We start from the raw sequence: 18,496 nt of genomic DNA on the forward strand, positions 1-18,496 counted from the left end.
GCTCTTGGCTGTAACGTCCTGTACCTTTAAACCGTGGCGGGCCGCCCTGCGGTCGCAGCGTAGGAAACCCCGTGCAGCCTTTCTGAGGGGACCCAAGATGGCCGAACACTTACAGTAGGGCTAATAATTACTCTCGTCAAGACGTCGCTGTTCGATGGTGCTCGACGGGTTGCAAAGGGCATTTATTGTTCGGGAAAGTTTGACGACCTTGCCTGTCCGACTGGTTCCATCTCCGAATGTCCGTCTGTGTTTGAGGAGAGAGGCTGGTCCTTCCACGGCCCTCAGCCAGAACATGGCGGAACTCTTGGCCAAAATATAAACGTTAGCCTGCCGCTAGGCTGCAAGCTGGCTTATAATGAAACACATCGCAGTGTGCGTGTATGTATGGCTTTGTTCACACTTTCATAAACAGGGCGTGTTTATAATGGGGCAATAAAGGTACCGGTACTACGTTTTCCCCTCCTATTAAGGTTAGACCTGAACTGTAGTCAGAATGTTTGAGGCGAGCAGATAGCCCGCTAGCTAACCAGCTAGCTAGTAGTAGTCGGCTCTGTTAGTCGTTGCAGGGCGCCCGAAAAAAAATCCCGTTTCGTCTAAGCTGCGCGCTTCCGACAATATTCGCATTTGTTTGGATATCCATCGTTTTTGCAGATAGTCTAATAGCAGCGCTAAGCATCTCCGCGATACTGAAAGTGACCATGGCTATGGACGGTGTCAACAGACAACTAGCTGGCTAACGTTAGACTGGTCGGAGGAGCATCGCGTTAGCTTGACGACAGGCAGCGCCGTAAATGTCAAATTTCAGCAGGGAAGCAGACTAGAAGCGGACGAGTCAGACTGTGAGGGAACCTCGCAGGAGGCGTGAGACATTTGATAATAAAGTTAACGAGGGCAAACCCCATCACCCCGATCCCTCTTACTCCCTCCGGTATAAAGAGTTACTCGCAAGAATGACTGACACTCGGCGACGAGTGAAGGTCTACACTCTGAATGAAGACCGACAGTGGGATGACCGAGGGACGGGGCATGTGTCGTCCGGCTACGTGGAGAGACTCAAAGGCATGTCGCTGTTGGTGCGCGCTGAAAGCGACGGTAAGTCCATGTCACAAGATGGCTAGGTTAGAGCTCTTGGATTTTTGTGGCTTGGTTGCTGCACGTTACGCGCCTAAAGTTGTGAGGGGAATCCGAAACATCCACCATCCCTTTTCTTTTCCAGGATCTCTCTTGCTGGAGTCAAAAATCAACCCCAACACAGCCTATCAAAAACAGCAGGTGGGTTCAGCTCTGAATTCGTCTTTTTTTTTTTTTGTCTGTACATTTTCTTTCACAATGCTTCACTGTGATCCATGTTGTAATTCAGGGGTCTGCAAAGGGCCAGTGTGACCGTAGTTTATAATTCCAGCCATGTAGAAGCAGACATAGAAGTCAGTAGATTTAGGACCTGCAGCCTCACTGGCCTTTTATGAATAAAATTGGAGATTCATGTTATAGCTTATTGCAAATCCAACCTCACTGCTTCTTTTAAGAACATTGTATCCAGGACCTAATGAACGTTTCAGGGTACTGTGTTTGTTTATATTTGGGTATGTTAAAAATTTACACCACCACTCTGCAGGCAAGCAGACATAACGGATCAGTAATTCTATCCCTGTCCTGGCGTCATAGAGCGGAAACACGCTTGGTGACAGCCAGGACTACGATGGTTACTTTGTGTCTTGATTTTTATTTTTTTAATATTTTGTTTTCATGTGATTGTGTTTTTTCCTCTCCTAGGACACATTGATTGTCTGGTCTGAAGCAGAAAACTATGATCTGGCCCTTAGTTTTCAGGAGAAGGCTGGTTGTGATGAGATCTGGGAGAAAATATGTCAGGTGATTTGAAGTTTCACACTATGTGCAGCTGTTTTTAGTATATACATACATATATAATTTACCAGTTAATGATAAGCCCAGAGATAATAAGGGATTTACTCAAGGTTTTTGGTGTACTTGACTTATTTTTCTTTTCTATTTTTGACTACCGTTGCTCCCAGCATTCTTCATTTTGGATGTTTGTGTAATGTACTTCTCTCCAAATCTGTGACTTCATGTTGCTTTTATGTTTATGTCTTCAGGTTCAGGGCAAGGACCCCTCAGTGGACATCACCCAGGAGCTCATCGATGAATCGGAGGAGGAGCGTTTTGAGGACATGTCCTCTCCTGGACTGGAGCTTCCTCCTTGTGAGCTCTCCCGTCTGGAGGAGGTGGCTGAGCTTGTGGCCTCATCGCTGCCCTCACCGCTGCGGCGTGAAAAGCTGGCGCTAGCGCTGGAGAATGAGGGCTACATTCGCAAGCTGCTGGAGCTATTCCGTGTGTGTGAGGATTTGGAAAACCGTGAGGGCCTGCACCATCTTTACGACATCATCAAAGGCATTTTCCTGCTCAATCGCACGGCGCTCTTTGAGGTCATGTTCTCTGAGGAGTGCATCATGGACGTGATAGGCTGCCTGGAGTTTGATCCCGCTTTGCCTCAGCCTCGCCGTCACCGTGAATTTCTTACCACCACGGCCAGGTTTAAAGAGGTCATCCCAATCACGGACCCTGAGCTGCGTCAGAAGATTCACCAGACGTACAGGGTCCAGTACATCCAGGACATGGTGCTACCTACGCCCTCCGTGTTTGAGGAGAACATGCTTTCCACCTTGCACTCATTCATCTTCTTTAACAAGGTGGAAATAGTTGGCATGCTCCAGGTAGGTGTCATCAAGAAGAGTATACACATGGTTGTTCACACACACACTCTCTCTCTCACACACACACACACACACACACACACACACACACACACACACACACACACACACACACTTCAATTCTTCTTTGAGGTACATTACATAAGGTTCCAAGTTTTGTCAGATGCATTGGTTGGTCACTCATTAAAGGACAGGTGTCTACATCAGCAAGAGTTACACAAGAGTAGAGACAAATATTATTGATAAACAAAGCCATTTTTCCTCCAAATGTAATGACGTACACTTCAGTAATATAAAGCAGGTCATAAAAACATAGTTTGAACTGGTTGTTGACCACAAGTTGAGTAGAGAATTGAGTCAGAGGCATAACTGCACAGGATGCACTCAAGATCATCTCTGAAATAATTTGATCATATACATTTGCCAAATACCTACCAAACGCTCTCTCTGTGCTCGGCAGCTCTGTGAACTTCAGTCATACTGGTGCAACTTAGTGCTATGTTGTGCAAGACAGAAAAACGAAATTAATCCTCAAAATCTTGTTTTTCACACTTATGTGGTTTTACTTAAGTAACTCTGTACAGTCAGTTTTATTTTTGTAATTTGGATGTAATTTCTCACAAGCCATCAGATAGATAAGTTAGTATGAAATACTGTCATTTGTAGTGGTAGGAACTACATAGTATTTGCTGTGCCTGCATTGGGTATGTTGCATTTTATTTTTTTAAATTTGGGGTGGGGTTTTGATGGATATGAGTCAATTGTGTACACCAGGCATCTCAGATAGAAGTTTATTCACAGATGAGAAAGTTTGTTAGAAAATAGCATGTGTAGAAATGTTAGCTGTTAGATTGCAGTATGCCTCATAGACCTGTCTTAAAACCTGTAAACTTTGCCTTTTCAATCTGTGGTTTTAGTCTGACATTTTGGCGATAGCCAGCAACAGCAGCTCATTCATGTGCTTTCAAACTAAGAAGAAAGGGCAGTATGATGTTATCCCAAATTGATTAAAGTGTGATCATTTCAGCGCATGATTTTAGTGGTGCTATTTGAATTTTGAGAAGTACTGCAAATTGCTGTTCCAGTACTTTTTATAGCATCTGGTGTATGTAGCTTTGTTGACGTGATTGAGTTAAAAATGTAGTAATAATAATAGTATAATATAATAGTGATAATAATAATATTTTTCTATGCAAAGTTGCTTTGTAGTAATACACAGAATACACATTTTGAATAAATCCATTCAGCAGAAAAAAGGGTCTCCAGCAGAGAAGAGGGTAATACAGGCCAAGAACAAGCTGGAACATCTTGTTACTACTGGCCTGATTAGGCCAGTATACTGCATAAAAGACTGGAAAGGCTAGTACTTTTCTACCAGGTTCCTATAGAGATCTTGTAACTGTAAACTTTCTGATGGGAGGGGCTTGGTTTCCATGGAAACACAGGGTGCTTTCCATCTTGCTGCTTTATTTGGTATGTAGAGTGAACCTCTTTACTGGCCAGACCAATTCAGTGGTGGTTTATTTGTAAGGTTATTTTGCCAAAAAACAAAAAAAGACTGTGATCAGTTTTGGGCAAAAAATGTGTATTTTAGGTACCAAAAATAGTGATTCCCAGTGATGTCAGTTTGTCAGATAATGGATAATCATGTCAAGGGCTGATCTGGGTATTTTAGAGGAAAGAAATATAAAACTGGACATGCAACTGGAACCACGGTGATGGAGAATTATTGGTGCTCATTTGATTCTGATTTTAGACTTCATGATTTGATATTCCCAAGTATGTGAAAGGGCGTCAAGACCTCAGTGCAGTTTGACATTTAAATGTAAATAATTAAATATATAAACTAAAAATAAATATAATAAAATAAAAGTAAAAATGTAATGAGTGTAGTAGTAGTAGTAGTAGTAGTAATAATAATAATAATAATAATAAGAAGAATAAGAATAATAATGATGCTGTAATGAAATAAAGAGCTGCCTTTTAAACGTTTTCTAAATAATGTATACAAAGTCCAAGTGACATTTTTTTTAGTTGCTTCTAGTATGTTAGTAGTTGTCTTAGGAATAGAAATGAATCAACACGGTCTTAATATACTGAAGGTTGTCACAATATTTTGGCTACTGTAAGTCTTCGCGTATTACCCTAAGTATGCCTAATTTCTGTCACATTAACAAATTTTAGTGCCACCGAACAGATCTTCCCCTAAACAATTGATTTCATCAATGACATGCTTTCATCAGTGCATCTTATTAGTAGGAAAGCACTATGAAAGGGAAAAATCAACAGCCAGTTTTATTCTCTATTTAAACTCTTCAGACAGAAAATTAGAGCAGTTGTCTACCCTGATGAATCTATTGTTCTCTTTCTTCTTCCAGGATGATGAGAAGTTTCTAACTGAGCTCTTTGCACAGCTAACTGATGAAGCAACAGATGACGATAAACGGCACGAATTGGTATGATTGAAGGCATCATTAAATGGAAAGATTAACCTTTGGTGTATGGCACAGTTAGGGTAGGGTGTATACTGACATAAAAGTAAACCCAATGATCTGACTTTTCCCCCCATAATATTTAGGTTGCCCTGAATAATTTTAATACTCTAGAATTGAATTATGTTTGTGTTTATTCTTCTATGTAGTATTCAGAGTGTTTGTCTTTTCTTAAGCCACAAAAATTGTAGTCTAACTTACATTTTATCAGCCTTTGGATACGAAAGTTTATAGAGAGAGAGAGATTAGTTTAAATGAATAAAGAAGAAAATAAAGTACTGTGTCAGGAGTAAAGAAAAACACTTAATTATGGTGTCTGTGCACTGCTATATATTAGTCGTGCACAGGCTTAAAAAGAAGGTCTCAAATGCAAAATTTACATTATACTGATGTAGATATGATGACACTAGCAGGTAATTCACTTGCATCCTCAGAATGCAAGAAGGTGTTCACCAAGTTCTGACAATTTAAAATACTCTTGCACTCAGTCATCAGATTCATCCTCTTAGGGAAGGGGTCCATAGCACAGCCAACATGTCAAAATCAGACGTTTGTGACATCTGTGAAGCTAAACCCCCCCCCAATGAGTGATGTTGCTTAGCCCCCACTAACATCCAGATCACACCAAATGTTTGTGCTGCTTAAATAAATATTTGTGGTATTTTAATTCTACAATTATCAAGCAATCAGGTTTGATATGTGACTTTCTTTGCCATTAAAATAAATGTTTGTGCTGTTATTTTTCAAGTTATAGGCTGAATAATCTTTTTTTATTTAAAAACAAAAAAACAAACAAACAAAAAAACACTGACATCACTCAGCCTCCCACCAATGTCCAAATCTTGCCAAAACATTAATTTGTGCTACATTTATGCTGGTTTGTGGTGCTAAAAGAAATGTGTCATTTTAATATGCAAGTTATTTAGCAGTAATGTTTTGAGTGACGAGTGACATCACTCAGCCTTCCATTGCCCAAAACAGTCTAATTCATGCCAAAATGGTCTCATTCATTTGAAAAGTGTTTGTTGTTTTCAGATATTCAGTTATCAGATAAACAGTTTTTGTCGTGAGCGATGAAACCACACAATTGTCTCTGGCTGATGATGAGGATTGTGTATCTGTGATAATTTTCAGTAATCCGATCAGCACGTTTACATGCTTTTGAGTAATCAGATAATGGGGGGGGAAATGGGTCTACATGAGTCAGGCAGTAATCAGATTTCTGCTTTGCAACTGATGAATAAGCAAGAAGTAAACACAACTTTTTTTTTAATATAAAACATGCCACTTTACTTTAAAAATATGAACATGCATCATTTAGAAGGTGAAGCATATTTAAGTCCTTTATTTCATGTTTGGTTTCAGCCCCTCTCCAAAACCGTTTTGCTACCACCTTGTGACATCTGTTCTTGCGCATGCACACACTGAAAAATGTGGAAGAAATTGGAGTAAGACTTTGCAGCACTGATTACTGAGCTGAAATCTAGCTCTCTTTATCTGATTTCTTAATCAGATTTCTAGATAAGAGTATGGTGTTTACATGACCATTTGAATTATCAGATAACTGCGGAAAGGCGATTATGATTGAATTATTGAGTGCATATATGTGCACTTCGTGCTGTCTGGCTGTTTAACCCTATTGACGTTCATTGCTGCATTGATGAAGTTGAGCTGACAAAGTAACAAACATGTCTGTTAAAAACAATTTCTGCAAAACAAACCAAGCAGGGTTTTTGTATGATTTCCCATGGTTTCACAAATACAAACATCGTCAGTCTTTCAGTGATCATGTGTGCTAAAGTTATTTTGTGAAAATGTTCTTCAAATATCAAAGAAGAATTTTTTGGAACCACCAAGAACTCAATAGAATTTAACAGAGACCCCTGTAGGTTTTGTCCTAATAACAGGCCTGGACTGTTCCTGGATATTCCTGTTCGTTGGCCTTACTCTGACCTGTTTGGTCTCATAAAGGATTTGCATTGAGAGAGAAAAAACATGCTTCAGTTTAATTCTCACAACCATGCAGACTTTCAAATCTAAAAAAAGAAAAAACCCCACAGAAGAATAAACCATTGGTGGGGGTCACTGATCAGAACATGATTGCTTAGTAACTTGCACATTAAAACACAAATTTCTCATAGAAAAAGAAACTGTTGTAGCAAAAGACCATTAGCAAAAGAAACAAATGTAGCAAGAACAAATGAGACGATTTTGGTGCGATGTAAACCTTGGTGGGTGGGAGGCGTCGCACATCAGACTTCATTGCTTAACTGGAGAATTAAAATGACACGTTTGTTTTAGCAGCAAAAACCAACACAAAAGAATGAAAGTTTTTGTGCGATTTAGACTTTGATGGCGGGGCTGAGTGATGTCCAGCACAAGTAATGATTGCTACAGCACAAACGCACAGGGATTAAATTCTACTAGAGTGCAACAGTTAAATAATTATCTTAAACTGCTTAATCCAGATCGGTCACAGTTGCAACAGTTACTATATAATATATAGTATGTACAATGTATATGATCTAATTATGTAACATACTATACATAAAATGTTTTTGTTTTACTCATCTACAACTTTCTGTTGTCTAGGTAAATTTCCTGAAGGAGTTTTGTGCTTTCTCTCAGACTTTACAACCACAAAACAGAGATGCTTTTTTTAAAACGCTCTCAAACATGGGAATCCTACCAGCACTGGAAGTTATCCTGGTGAGTGTGAATATGTTCCGTCAGAAGCAGTCAGACTGTGCAAGTGCCATTAAAGCTTTCTTCCTAAAGTAGTATATCGCTGTTGTCGGTACAAAACCTTGTATCTCCAAAATGGTAACTTTACAGGAGACGGGGAAAAAAAACCTTCTCTACTTTTAATGGAACCAGACTTTTTTCCGAAGTCATTTTGGGCTGTTTCTTTTGGTCCATTCATTATGACATTTACACACAATGTAAAGGGTAGCAAGTATTTTCGAATTATGTCAAAAAGTCAAAAAAGGAGATGAGGTTTTCTTCCGACAGCAGTGATATAATAGTTTATTACTTTGTTTTTGAAATTATAGGCTGCAAACACATTGCATATTTTCATGTTCACACATTATAGCGTATCCTGGTTTGAATATTCAAATTGTTTTCATTTGTATTCTACAGTGATAAAACCAGAGTATGTGCCTTTAAGTGTAGTAGTGGATGTTTTCCATATGTGTGGTGCTACAGTTCTATGTCGGTACTTTTTGTTGTTTGTTTGAAATGGTCTTTTGCTTTAGACTTTTTTTTTCTGTCATTTTGGAACAGACTTTTTGCACTTCTTGATGCCATAAAACAGAAAACCTTTCATTTGGTCGCACTTCACAATAAATAATTAAATAATGAAAACAAAGGAACCACGCTGAGTTCTGTTTGGGAGGCAAGCACAATTAGTGGGTTGTAAAAATGAACATTTTCATTTTTGATATGACTTTTGTGATTCAGAAGGCACATTTATTTGGTATGTTTTGTGTAAAAAGTGTCTTGATTACACAGAGCTCTAATTACGTACTATGCAGATTGGCTTCAGATTTCTTTGGCTGTTGAGCAAAACTGCACCCCTCGAACATAGAAGCCCAGTTATTTGAGTGTGAATGTGTGGATATCATAAACCCTGCCTACTTTACTCCAAGTGAACAGTCGTGAACAGGCATGGGACAAAGCAAAGTATGCCCTAAGATTCACCCAGATGCCTAGTTTGAATCACTGACAGTAGAGCTGGGTATTGTCAACAACTTTATGGTGCGCATCACGATACAAGTGTCATGATGTGTCGTGATACAATAACACTGGATGTACAGTTTTAGAACGGACAGTGTGCAGAAGGGACTGGACCAAACCTGAACATTTCTTTCTCTAACAAGCTCTTTTTTTATTCAAGTAATAACAAACAATTATCAGTGAAGCCTAAATATTCCAACACGTTTGGATGCTGTCAAATTCCACAGTGTCAGGTTTGGATGCAGTATCTTTTTCACTTGCACATTAAAGCTTTATGTAAAATAGGGCTGTAATGATATGCAGATGTCACAATACGATATGTATTGTTTTTTGCTTCATGATACAAGACATTTTCAATACAGAATTAGAAAAGAAATGCTAATGTTCAACACGTTTTTGTATTTTTATTGGCAATTCAGATTTTTTTTGATAGGTTTACTGGCACAAGTTATTTTCTTGTAAATGAAAGTGCAGTATCTATATGTCAACAAAAATGTAAGCTATGCAGTATATAAGGATATATTTTAGTATGAAACTAAGGGAGCTTGACATTTGTTCACAATCTTTTCTTGTATTTCTATGTAAAGTGTGGCTGTTCCCTTCTAGCTAAAATGAGTGAGAGGGGATTTTGTAATGTGGCTCAATCACAACTAACAAACTTTGTAATCAACAACTGTATGAAGGTGGACTCCACAACTGAACTGAGCTGCAAATTTGTAGCTGGTAACGTCCCTGTTGAGTGAGTTATTTGTCTTGCCCGTTCTGAATCGGCACTTTGTGGCTGCTTATATCTAGTGAGGAGGAGCAGGTGCTAAGATTTGTTTCCTTCATTAGGCTGAAATTGGCTTCCTGTTCGTGCCCTAAATGGTGCACCAGTAATGTGGAAAATTTGAATAAGAATGTAAAAACTTTTGCCTTTTCTCCTCACCCCGGTAACGCACATTTGGGCAATGTTTTTACAAATGAGAGTGCATATTTGCGGAGTTAGCATGGGTATTTGATCCTTGCGGTGAGCAGTGTTGGCACATGATAACTATCTAACTATTTTCAATAGGAATACGTGAAGCCAGCTTCACAGCAGGTATCGTCTAGCAACTCCATTAATGAGACAAAATGCATCTTATGAATCCTCTAATATAAAAGTAAATTTTTATTTATTTTTAAATTTAATTTTAAATAAACATTAATACAGCAGTGACTGTAGTAATGCATTTATTGCCACAAGCTTGATAACTTCTGCATTTAAAATATTGAATAATTTTCCATTCATGAATGGAAAAAAGAAAATTAGAGACCCTTGGAAGAGACCAAGAGTACTGTCAGCAATATGACTTTTGAATATGCATTTTAGTGTGCTGTTTGAAAGATTGTTTGGTCGTTGTGTTTAAAGGGAATGGATGACGTGCAGGTGCGGGGAGCAGCCACAGATATTTTCTCTTACCTGGTAGAATACAACCCTTCTATGGTGCGCGAGTTTGTCATGCAGGAGTCTCAGCAGAACGATGACGTGAGTGACACAACCACCAACCCACACCCTACGTTTCAGAAATTTTAACAGAATACACTTGCAACTCATTGTGCTCATCACCCTTTTCTGAGGGCGAAAGGTTTTTGCATTTTTTTCTCTTATTTTTCTCTTTTTTCTCTGTCTCTTTTGCAGGATATCTTGTTGATTAATCTCATCATTGAACACATGATCTGTGATACAGACCCTGAGCTTGGGGGAGCTGTGCAGCTAATGGGTCTACTGCGGACCCTGGTAGACCCTGAAAACATGCTGGCAACTGCTAATGTGAGAGAAACTCTTTTTAAATGTTCATTGAGACTTCATTCAAATGTTCATTGTATTTTTTATTTTTTTTGGTAGTGCAGCTCTTTCATTAGTTTATAAAAATAAATCGATAGCAAGATTACTCTTACCTGTACTAGAAGCCTAGAAATTGTAATGTCAACCATTACAAAAAACAGACTCTCTAGTAGTTCTGGTTGAGCAGTGCTTTACTGACTAACTTGATTGTTAAGCTTCAACTGATGGAAGTGATGGAAACTGACATCGTCTTTCATAGTATGAATAGAGCAGTGTGGGAACCAGGGATATGCCACAGGTACTAGAGTACTCCAGTACTTGAATACTGAAATTACTATTTGGGTATTTGTTGTTTCATCACAAGAGAGGAAATATACAGCAATTTTATGTTGTAATGGAGAATTCCACCGATTCCACCGGTCATGAAGTGTGCAGTGCACACTTAATTAATTGCCATCCAAAAGTTAACTACACATCAGTTTTTAAATATTTTTGTGTGTAATGTCTTAACGATGGAAACTGTTTTGCTTAGCAACATCCTGTATGTACTCCTCCACTTTAGCGGTCTCTGTTTGTCTCTGTCACTGCAACTGTGAATTTTGACTTTTTTTTTTTTTTCCCTAAAACCATTCAATCACTTTATATGACTTAAATCTGTAGACAGTTTAGATCACAGGAGTCCTTCATTAATGTAAAATGTGAGAGTTTTTGCTTACTTTTGTGAGTGTATATATGTTATTACAATATTGCAGCTAAGAAACGCTAGTGCCTTAATGTGAGCATTTTCTTGAATGACATTTTTGAGAATGCAGTGATGTGACCTTTAGTAACTAGACTTAATTACTCTAGCTGTTAGTATGTCAAAAATACCTTTCTTTGCCAAATTTGCACATCATCCACTGAGGATGAAATGCCTCATGTAGAAGATGTCAAGTAATTCAGTTGTACTGGTTACCTTTTTTTTTTTTTTTTTTGCTGTTACTTTTTTCTTAACTGTGGTTAACTGAATATCCATTCATTAACTCCTTCTGGTAGTCCACTGTTAAATTTAGTCAAAATACACATTTCTAGCAGGACCAGTGTTTCACTTCATTATTTTTTGTTTTTGTTAATTAACTCTCATCTTATTTTTCATCTGTTATCCGCATGGGAAAAAATATTTTCTGTGTTATAACATGCTGTCCTCGTAATAATGGCTGGGAATTTTCACTGATACCATTAAATGCATAGATGTCAGCTATTGGCCAGTTTTATTGGCTGTCTGATGTACTAAGTATTAAGCTGAGTGTTGATTTGATGTGACTTAAAGTGGTTTTATGCCCTAACTGGTCCAGTGCAAACACATCTCTGAGATTTGTTTTGGGTATCCTTAGTTGAAGTGGTAATAGTTCCCCTCTCTCTTTTGCAGAAGACAGAAAAGACAGAATTTTTGAGTTTTTTCTATAAGCATTGCATGCATGTGCTCACTGCTCCACTACTGGCCAACACCACTGAGGAGAAACCCAGCAAAGGTAACAGAGAGAGAGAGTGAGAGTGCATTTGTGTGAGTAAGTGTTGGAGAAAGTGACAAATATAGTTGGGCCATGTTTGACTAATCAGGCCAAGGAAGAGAGTTGGAATGTGTGATGAATGAGTGGGATGACTTGGATATTGAAACATTCTGTACACGTCATTGGCATTTCTAAGTACACACATACAAAGCAGAGTTTGCATGTTTCAGTCTCAGGGTTTGCTTTCTTAGATGACTTCCAGACATGCCAGCTGCTGGCACTGATTGTGGAGCTCCTCACCTTCTGTGTGGAACATCACACGTATCACATAAAAAACTACATCATCAACAAAGACATCCTGCGCAGAGTGCTGGTGCTCACTGCATCCCAGCATGCTTTCCTAGCCCTGTGTGAGTATTTCCATGCATACGCACACTTTACATATTTTTGCTTCAGTAGAGATTGTCTCTTAAGCTAGTATTTCTAATTTGGAATTAACTTATTCTAAAGTAATTTAGAGCGTATTCATGTTAATCTTGGTGAAATGGTACAGTTTAAGCTCTCCCTTTTAGGTCATATTTTTTTCATTGTACATTTTTCTTTTTAAGTTTTAAACACATGTACATACACACACATACACACACACACACACACACACACACACACACACAGATCAACTGCATCACCTGTGAAAAGGTATTAAAGTACAGTACTGTAGTCTGACATTTTATTTTATTTTAAATTTTTTTTTTACCTATAGTAATTTTTGTCTTCCTGGCTGTCTAGGTTCTTTGCGTTTCATGAGGAAAATCGTAGGACTGAAGGATGAATTCTACAACCGTTACATCATGAGGAACTTTCTGTTTGAGCCGGTGGTCAAAGCTTTCCTCAACAATGGCTCCCGATACAACCTCATCAACTCAGCCATCATAGAGATGTTTGAATATGTCCGTGTGGTGAGTACAAATTAAAGCTGTCATTGGTTGATCAGAATTTGGCTCTCCTGCCCTCCTGAAAGGATCTCTTCTGCCTTTTGTGACCCATTCAAGGCCAGGAAGCATAGCTGTACACATTTTATTATATAGCTTGACATGCTAAACATCGTTACATATTATTTTGTTAATTATATGTTTATTATATACATTTATATATTATTTACATGTTAGTGCACTAATCCACTGTTTTGTAATCCATTGCTCTATGTGTAAAGAGAGATTAAGTTTTTATTGTAACTGTCTTGAGAGTTCATGGTTCTGTTGTGAATCGTAAGCTTGCTGGTATGGGCATTTTGTTTCCTAGATTTGTTGCATTTTAATTAATATACTAGTCTAACCTTAGTCATACTTCGTTTTCACTACTACCCAGTAAATGAAATTCAATTATGTCATCCTAAAATTACTAGAAGTAGCATGTAGTATGTGTAGTATGTGTATCTATGAGAGCTTTTTTCTATTTGTCTATAGGAGGATGTGAAGTCACTGACAGCCCATATCATAGAGAACTACTGGAAGGCCTTGGAGGATGTCGACTACGTACAGACATTTAAGGGCCTCAAGCTTCGTTATGAGCAGCAGAGGGAAAGGCAGGACAACCCTAAACTTGACAGGTTATTATAGTTATCTTGCATGTTATGATTAAGATTACTTTATGGTGAGACATCAAAGTGGGAATAATTGCTTGATTAAAAAATACTTTGAATGATTTGAGTCCAAAAGCTGTTTATGTAGTAAATGAAGCAGTTATCGTGTAGGAGCCAGATGCTGTAACTGAAGTTTTATTGTATGTTGTACTGTATGTGTTGTGTGTCATCAGCATGCGGTCGATCCTAAGGAATCATCGCTTCCGGCGGGATGCACGGACGTTAGAGGATGAGGAGGAGATGTGGTTTAACACGGATGAAGATGATCTGGAGGATGGTGAGGCGGTGGTGCCCCCCTCAGACAAGATGAAGAATGATGAGGACCTAATGGATCCCATCAGCAAATTCATGGAAAGAAAGAAATGTATGAGACCATCCTTATTACTTGGACGATACAGCTGCAAAACATAAGCAATCATTGTGAGCTGTATAGTGGCACATAGGGCCTGCTTGGTTAACCACTTTCTACTCTTTAATAATAAATACATACATAACTGAAATCAATTCAGGCAACATTCAAATCTCATCTTGCTTTTTTGTTTTACTTTCACTAACAAGCTCCTTATCTCTCTCTCTCTCTCTCTCTCTCTCTCTCTCTCTCTCTCTCTCTCTCTCAGTGAAAGAAACCGAGGAGAAAGAGGTTTTGTCAGGGAAGTCTAGCCTGTCGGGACGACAGAGCCCCAGTTTTAAGCTGTCCTTCTCCAGCTCGCCCAAGCCCAGTCTGTCGTCACCCCCTACAGCCTCACTGCACCCTGGCTCACCAGGATCTCCTGGATCCCCAGGCTCAGGGACCAGGAGCTCACCGCCGACAGCAGCTGTCACCACTAAGGTGAGTTATTGATTTGTTGGCTGATCTGTCACTGTTGTGGGTCAGCATTAAGTTCTAGGACCACACAATATGGACAGAGAAGTAAGAGAAATAATAAAGATAATTTTTGCAATGTGAACTAGTCCCAGTTGGCTAAAATAAGCTGTAGTCAGTAGAACTAAACATCAAATTATCCTACTTTTGAATTTGTTACCTAGCCAATTTAACGTATGTAATATTAGAAAATTGTAGCTAATGATGCTTATGAAGTAACTGATGTAGTTGGCTAAAACTCTGTAGTGGATCAGACTAAACATCAAAAATAACTGCTTTCAGAGTTTGTTTTACCTAGCTAGCCAGGTAAAGCATATTTTTTCATGAATCTCCTTCACAGATTGCAGAAAATGTTAAATAACTGCTGGACTCTTACAGGCCACCTTAAGTAATCGTTAGCCAATGAGAATAAATTTGAAATGAAGACTGCTTGGTCCTTGGTTACTGGGCCATGGTTAGGTTTATATGAAGGCTCAGAGTGGAAAACCATTACCAACTCTTGAAATGTTTTTTAATCTATACATTCAAATGCATTTCTTGCGTATTCAAATACAAACTCTTTACAAAATAAATAATTTGAAATAAATTACTTTCAGAAGTTTCTGTTTTCCAAAATTGTTGCTAAACAAAGTGTTAAAACAAGTAAAAAAAAAAAATCAGCCTGTAGAACAACATTAGCTGCAAGAAAAAATGTGCACATCAAGAGGATGAGTAAATGTACCGGTCGGCATGTATAAAAAAAAATGGAAATGGCAAGCACAAGAAATGTAAACGTAAAGTAAAATATATCTTAAAGATTTAAAAACAGTAATCTTAAAATAAAGTTTTACTTTTTTGAGAGCGAGTAACTTATGAAAGAACATTAGAATTTCATACAGGTGCTGGCCACCGTAGGCTTTGGAAGTTGTGTAGATGTGTAGGGCAGCAATGGGAGGTAGCGCCAAGCAGGAAAAATGGTTCCAAGTTCACGTATATGCCTAATTGGATCTTATTTTGTAGTTTTCAGTCAAACCAGCTTACATTCATGGCAGACACAAAAACGTCATTGTCGGTCAGATAGTGCTGACCAGCACACCAGAACAGTTTCTAGTTTCCGTTATCACCCATATTTTAAGCACCACCTTCACGGAAATTTCAGTTTGCTCTCACCCTAGTAAGTCTGTATTCCCATCCACATTTAAACCCACCCTTCACTTTATGAGGTCACGACTGGCCCTACGATCTTGTGTTCATAGTCTCTTATAAATGTTTGTATAAACTTATAACGTTTTTGCTTATTGTATTTTTGTCTCAGAGTGGGTTGGTGGGGCTGGTGGACTATCCAGATGACGACGAGGATGATGAGGAAGAGGAAGATTCAGACAGTAAAGAGGGGAGTCCTCCACTGTCCAAGAAATCGAAGCTGAGCTCTTAAAACACTCCTTGCTCAATCGCCATGGTAAAGCTCGGATGGGAGCCTTATCCACAGACTTATTTCAGCGCTCAGCCTAGAACTCAAAAATGAAACAATATGAATGAAAAAACAAATGAATGGATAAAAGAATGAATGCCGGCCCCTAACCCCACCTGCAGGAGTCCAAGGGGTGCCACGCAAGGAACGGAGAAAGGGAGAGCAAGAGAGAGGGAAGAATCTGTCTTGGAACGAAAAAGGTGAATGTCTCCATGCGGAGAGTTCAAGTGCCAACCGGAGACAGAAGCTGAGAGAAAACTTGAAGCAGAAAGAGAGCGAAGACAAGGAGATAAAACTGTGGTTTGGACAAATGATTAAAAGGATTTAATAAAAAAAAAAATAATTTCAACAAAGCTAAAAGTACTGGGGGGTAAACGACCTCACATACATACACAAACACACGCGCACGCACACTCACTGAGACTGGTGCCCGCACACAGCGCCCCAGACTCGGACCAGGACACACTGCCCCCCTCTCAGGGAAGGACGTCACATGGCCCGAACAGGCCAGCCAATCCTGAACCACCACTCATCTTCGCTGACTCCATCTCCATTTCTTTCTTTCTCTCCTTCCTCTACCCCTTTTTCTGCCCCCTTCTCACTTTTTTCCTTCGTTCGTTCTTTTTTTTATTTTGATGTTTGTTTCTGGAGCCTGACAGGAGACTAGGGGGCAGAGCAGTCTGGGTTGTCGTTGTTGATGTCATCGTTTTCCTTGTGGCTCAGCGGAAGTTCTTCCTCTTTCAAAGCCAGCGGTTTCCTCTTTTTTTTTTTTTCTCGTTCTGTTCTTCTCTTCCTCTCCCTTTTTTTAAATGACAAAAAGAGACCTGCCTTTAAATGTTCAGGACGTTTTCAGTCGCACTTGAACAGGTTTTTAAAACCTCATTAGGGGGAAGAGTTAGTTTTACCCTTTTTTTGCCCTTTGAAACTGCAGATTTTTTGGAAAATTTGTAAGCCCGTCTTGATTAAAGATTGAGTGGAACTCCTAGATGTGATCGAATTTTTTTCCCTTTTTGTCATATCTTCATTTTTCTTTTACATGAGTGTACTCTTAGTTGGTGGGTATATTTGGGACCATTAAAAAGATCTTTGCTGTAATATATCTCATGGTTGTGCTGGCTCCGTGAATGGTGTCTCTCTTGCTGGTACTCTGTCCACGCACTGCTGATCTTTTGAATTTGCTAATTTAACAAATGTTCTCATTTGTATGTGCAGACACTTAAAGTGATGCTTGACCTTAATTTTGCACTTAAAGAATGACAACTAGTAGGATCCAGTAAACATACAAATGAGACTACGCTGCGTAGTCCTCAGTAGTTTATTATTCATTTGTTAGTATTTTGGATTAGGTATACAGTAGAGTGGTTGAGGACAGACTGCACTGCCCATCACCACAGCTTGATGGCGCTAATGTTCCATTATGTTTTCCCTCTGCCACAGCATACATACACTAAGCTGAGGGGAAAGGCTGCAAGTGTCCTACTTCATTAGACCTACAAATAAAGTGGAATGAGTGTGTTTCTTAATTTAAAAGGCTTAATCTCAAATGGCTCCCTCCTGTCTGTACACTGTATAGTTACATAAGGCCTAAATTAAGGGCATTTGTACCCAGTATAGCGCTGTATATGTCCAGTAGGGCTCCAGCTGAAGGCATGTGGTCAGCAATTTGGAAATAACCATTTAAACAGTTCATTTCTTTATGTTTTGTATTCTGTTGAGTAAACTATAGCCATAACAGCTGTAGTGCTTTAGACCAGTAACATAGTCCATAGGTTAACATCTGAATGCCTTTGTTAAGGACTGAAGACAATATGGCTGGGCTGTGCTTCAGGAAAAAGCCAGGTGCTAAAGCCTGTTTACTCCGTTTGGTGAGCATTTTGCCCGTGACAAATCGCTCCACTTCAACCCTGCATTTTGGCCTTGTCACCATTAGATGCCGGTCAAATCCAAGGGGCACCGTACTGGGAGCGAATGAGACGGCTGGCCACTCCTCAAAGGGAAAGCAGCTGGCCAGAGTGACCCCTCGGGCAGAGGGAGTCTCCTTACTCTTCGTGTGTGGTGGTCTGTTCGCTTTCATTAGTAACTCGGGGCCGTTCTCCAGTTGCCTTGAGCCAGCTACACTTTGGCATCATGAAATCTTCTGATACTTTTATTATGTTAATTTGGCTGACACGGTGACTAAACCACAGAAGTTACACCATGTTTAGCTGTTAAGCCTTCGGGTTAAACAGTAGTTGGAAGGAGCAGGGGCTGGATTACTGCTGTGGATCAGGGGTCATCGCTTCCGGC

The 18,496-nt window shown here is 39.3% G+C and overlaps 1 protein-coding gene across 1 annotated transcript; it reads left to right on the top strand.

Moving 5' to 3' along the window:
• Window positions 1–65: 65 nt before the first annotated feature.
• smek1 (SMEK homolog 1, suppressor of mek1 (Dictyostelium)) lies at window positions 66–17,309 on the top strand. The gene is made up of 15 exons (XM_017718054.2): window positions 66–1,092; window positions 1,217–1,272; window positions 1,774–1,872; window positions 2,115–2,732; window positions 5,111–5,188; window positions 7,817–7,933; window positions 10,353–10,469; window positions 10,623–10,754; window positions 12,178–12,280; window positions 12,511–12,669; window positions 13,046–13,215; window positions 13,723–13,865; window positions 14,072–14,262; window positions 14,516–14,727; window positions 16,055–17,309. The coding sequence occupies exons 1-15, from the start codon at window positions 951–953 to the stop codon at window positions 16,172–16,174; spliced, it is 2,457 nt and encodes an 818-aa protein (XP_017573543.1). The 5' UTR covers window positions 66–950; the 3' UTR covers window positions 16,175–17,309.
• Window positions 17,310–18,496: the final 1,187 nt, after the last annotated feature.

This window comes from Pygocentrus nattereri, chromosome 4 (assembly GCF_015220715.1).
Source record: "Pygocentrus nattereri isolate fPygNat1 chromosome 4, fPygNat1.pri, whole genome shotgun sequence".
Lineage (NCBI taxonomy): Eukaryota > Metazoa > Chordata > Actinopteri > Characiformes > Serrasalmidae > Pygocentrus > Pygocentrus nattereri.

Excerpts from the sequence above, each read along its gene's own strand:
- smek1 (XM_017718054.2), top strand. The coding sequence starts at position 951 with ATGACTGACACTCGGCGACGAGTGAAGGTCTACACTCTGAATGAAGAC. Across the intron at positions 5,189-7,816 it reads ACGATAAACGGCACGAATTG|GTAAATTTCCTGAAGGAGTT; the intron begins GTATGATTGAAG and ends TCTGTTGTCTAG. Across the intron at positions 13,216-13,722 it reads TGTTTGAATATGTCCGTGTG|GAGGATGTGAAGTCACTGAC; the intron begins GTGAGTACAAAT and ends ATTTGTCTATAG.